At 39.5% G+C, this 4,054-nt stretch overlaps 1 protein-coding gene across 1 annotated transcript; it reads left to right on the forward strand.

Annotated features, from left to right (window-relative positions):
* The first annotated feature begins 248 nt into the window (after positions 1 to 248).
* LOC117469329 (P2X purinoceptor 7-like) lies at positions 249 to 2,546 on the forward strand. Its single transcript, XM_034113759.1, has 4 exons — positions 249 to 516; positions 1,482 to 1,551; positions 1,639 to 1,793; positions 2,125 to 2,546. Exons 1-4 carry the CDS (start codon positions 392 to 394, stop codon positions 2,282 to 2,284), a joined length of 510 nt encoding a protein of 169 aa, XP_033969650.1. The 5' UTR covers positions 249 to 391; the 3' UTR covers positions 2,285 to 2,546.
* Positions 2,547 to 4,054: the final 1,508 nt, after the last annotated feature.

Below are 4,054 nucleotides of genomic sequence, written 5' to 3' on the forward strand. Positions count from 1 at the left end.
AGTCAAAACTGACAAGTACCAACCCAAAAGTCAAGTCAAGACTCTAATCAAGATATTTAAGTCAAAAGACGAAGTCCCAAGTCAAGACCAACATGTCCCAGTAGAAGACAGAAAAATATATCTTAAAGTGGACCTATCATGCTATATTTGAATAATATATTGTAGGGCCATACCTATATAAGGTATATTTATACGTTTATGTTTTCAAAATACCAAACAGATCATGCATTTTAGCCATGCCTCATTTCACTCTATGTGCTGTTTGCTGTCTACGGTCTGATTCTGTGAGCTGCAGCTGACCACGCCCCCCTGCAGGAGAGGGGGGCGTGACACGGCCCCGGCACGAGTGTCATGTTACCATGCTTGCTGTGATTACGAGTGGAGAATAAACATGTTATCTCAGAGCAATGCATGTGTTCAAGCATATTACGAATTTGATCCAGAATCTGACCCTGAAGAAGCGGAGGTTTCGGTGGAGGTGCAAACATCTCGGTTGCAGCAGGACGTTTCTGAATGGTTAGTTGACAAGCTGTTGTCCCTATTTGTTACGATGCTTGCTAATTATTCCGTTTCCGTTCATATTTTGGCTAATTAGCAAGAATGCAATGTGTACAGTTTGTAACATAGAATTTGTAACGCAAAAACAGCGGTACATATTAGGGATGCCAGAAACTGACCATGATCAAATTCGAAAATCGGACAGCCCTGGCGAATATTAATCGATTATTCGCCGCACCCCCCCCCCCGAAAAAATAGTATTTTCGCAGAGCTTGCATTTTACTTCATTTGCACTTGTCACTTCTCTTCTTTGAACGTGCCGCTTTGTTCATCTTTAGTTGTGTTCTTCTCACTGTTCTGTATATCGCCAATAAATCAATCGCACGTGTGACGGAGAGGGGGGGGGGGGGGGGGGGGGGGGGGGCGGGGTCGGTGTGTAGCAGGCTGCAGCAGGCAGCAGCTGTCTGCACTCTGCGCAGCCTGCGCTGCTGGCTTCCTCCAAGTTTACAGTAAAACAAACTGGTGGTGTGACCAATGGCCATTTACAATTATTAATACTATTACTATTATTAGCATTAGTCTATATTTTGGTTGAAACTAAGCCAGGAAAAAAAAAAAAAAACATAGATAATAATAAAAATATATATAAATAAAATCGAATTTTAAAAATAATTTTCGATTATGGAGACTGTAACGAATATTCGAAAAATCGAATAATCGCTGGCATCCCTAGTACATATATATATTTACATAGGGAGACATTCATATTTTCAGCATATATATACAATGGCCTCATTGCGTTTATTTATAATATACAGTCCTTTTCTTCCAACATCGTGCAACAACTGTTGTTACCGTTGGAAAGTTCAATAACTTAGGGTCATAAAAAGTATAACTCCAGATGCTTAAACACCTCAGTTGTCAGCAATGTGTGTATTTTCATATGTGTTTTTAAAAGCCCAGTTATTGACTTCTTTCTACAGGTGTACATGTGCAAATTGCGCTGCAATGCCGTCTGAACCAGAGAATGTGTGCTGCATGGAGATACCACAGGTAACATTTTTGATAGCTTCACTAAGTTCTCTGTTTAGAGAATACATTTTTCACATGTCATTCAATATGTTTATCACACTACTGTAGGTGTCAAGACGGATGCAGGAACTTGAGCTCTCTGTGCCTTGTATGGTGGACCATCCTGGTTTGGAGCCTGTGTGCCTAAATGTGTTCTCCCTGCAGAATGCTTTCAATATATACAGAGCTGAACATGGGAGACTACAGATGAGGCAAATACAGCAGTGAGTGGTTTGTTTGTTTTGACTGAAATTGTAAAATGTCTGCTAATATTGTTTATGAAAATAAATACTGATCTTTCATTTCATTCTGTCATTGTACATGGCGTTACTATTATGATATACTACACAGCAATGGCATAACACACCCATGTGTACGACAAAAAAAGTCCACACACACAACCTTATGCTTTTGAAAGCAGCATATACTTTACCCATCCAAATATGAATAATCATGACACATTTGATATAAACTGTCGGAACTTTATTCAAAATCAACGGTATTTTACATAAATTAAATAGGCTTTTCACTAAATATTATTTGCAATTATTTCAGGCGTCACAGGTATCTAGCCTACAGAAGCTTTGTGAGCTGGTGTTGGGGCTTCCTTGGACGCAAGATCAGAGTAGTCATTCCGGCCTGCGTTGTCCTCAGGATTCACAGGGAGTTTCCTGATCCGCAAAACAACTATGTTGGGTTCAGACAGTCAAATTGAACCGTGTAGCATAACCGGCGATGACCTCCTCCCTGTCAGGTCGCTCATACTGGGAACACAGGTCCTCTGGGATGGGTATCTTCAGAAGCTCCTGTGTGAATGGTGCAGGGTCCACAAAGACTTGGTCGAAGATGAGGTCCATCAAGTTGGCCACGTAGCCTGTGCAATGTTAAAAAAAGCAAAACAAATATTTGGTTTAGATTTTTATATGCATGTAAAACACTGAAAGTTGTTTCTATTTTTTTTATTTTATAATTTGTTGTGGAATACATACTTCATTTTAAAAATGTGAATATTACAGGCACTTCAATAGATGTATAGATTTATTTTTCATGTGCTTGCGTCCGAATTTATATGAAAGTCTACTCTTGGGTTGTAAATAGTTGTATAATAAATATTTTAAACACTTACGGAATGTGGGGTCAGTCTTTATGGGTTTTGCTCTGCATTCTCCCTTCCTGGCCTTTGGGAACTGCAGTTTATACAGAGGGTTTCCAGTGGATGTAGTGGCTTGTGCACAATCAGCGTTTTCATTGTAGTGCAGGGCTGCCAGGTACAGTCTTTAATTTCCGTAATGAGAAAAAAAAAGTGTAAATAATAGCAAAGGATGTACAAATTGTCACTAATTATAAGTAACTATGGTTTATTTTACCTGCACAACATTCCAAGAAATGGAAACACAACATTCTTTGGAGCAAAGCGCAGGATGACGCTGTGGAATGCCTCCAAAGATGAAGTCTGGTGGTGGGGGCTGAGTTTGGCCACAGCTTTCAAAATCCTCTTGTTTGTGTGCCGACACCAAAGCTTCTGCAGGGAATTTTAGCCTGGACAGCTGTAACATAATTGTATTTGACTTTTAAAAAAAACAAATGATAAAACAAATACACTTTACAACAATTACAAGCACACAAATTCAAGGCTACAACATCAGAATGTCAAGATGTATCCAAAGAACATTTTAAAAACGTGCTTCTAACCTGTACTTCGACGTGAACCTTAAGAGTCCTCGAGGATAGCTGTGTACGAACAGTACGGTGCTTCGGTGGGTCAGTCTGACATGCAGAATCTATCATCACAGATAATCTGCTGGTAGCATGTGAGGTGCTGGCCTGTAAAGAAGAAAACATAGTTAGAACAAAATCATCTCAACTTAGTATTCAGGATGAGAAAATACTATTTGGATAATTATAGTCTGAAATCCCAAAAGATGGGGGCTAAAACTGTCTATTTAGCAAAGCTCTTTGCTTAGCCTTTTCCAATCTGAGTTAGTTTGGAACCGTAACATGCATGCTGTGTTTCTGACAGGATACAGATGATGTGTTGGAGAGGGGCTGAGCTCAGTAGACTGACTGTAATGAGTGCTAGCCACTAATTAGCCTGTTGCTGGAGGTAAGGCCCTGTCAACAACAACAACAACAACAAACCAACGGTGCTTTAGCTCGGTTTTACTCGTGGTGTGTCTCCCCCCTCCCCCATAGATCCTAACAGTCGTGCACACACACACCCATTTAAATTCATGTGTGCTAACAAGTAAACACATAAAAGCTTTTGCATATAACGTTGCAAAAAACGGCGTGTCTCATTAGCGTAGCGTAGCTTACAGATCGATGATATCTGATCATTCTTACAGACTACAATCACAAAAGCTTGTACATATAACGCTGCAAAAAACGGCACTTAGCTACAGAAGATTACGTTTGTTATTATAACTTACTTTATATGATTTTAGAGGATACAAAATACTAATAAATACGAGAATAAATACTTATG

Source organism: Trematomus bernacchii, unplaced genomic scaffold (genome assembly GCF_902827165.1).
Source record: "Trematomus bernacchii unplaced genomic scaffold, fTreBer1.1, whole genome shotgun sequence".
Lineage (NCBI taxonomy): Eukaryota > Metazoa > Chordata > Actinopteri > Perciformes > Nototheniidae > Trematomus > Trematomus bernacchii.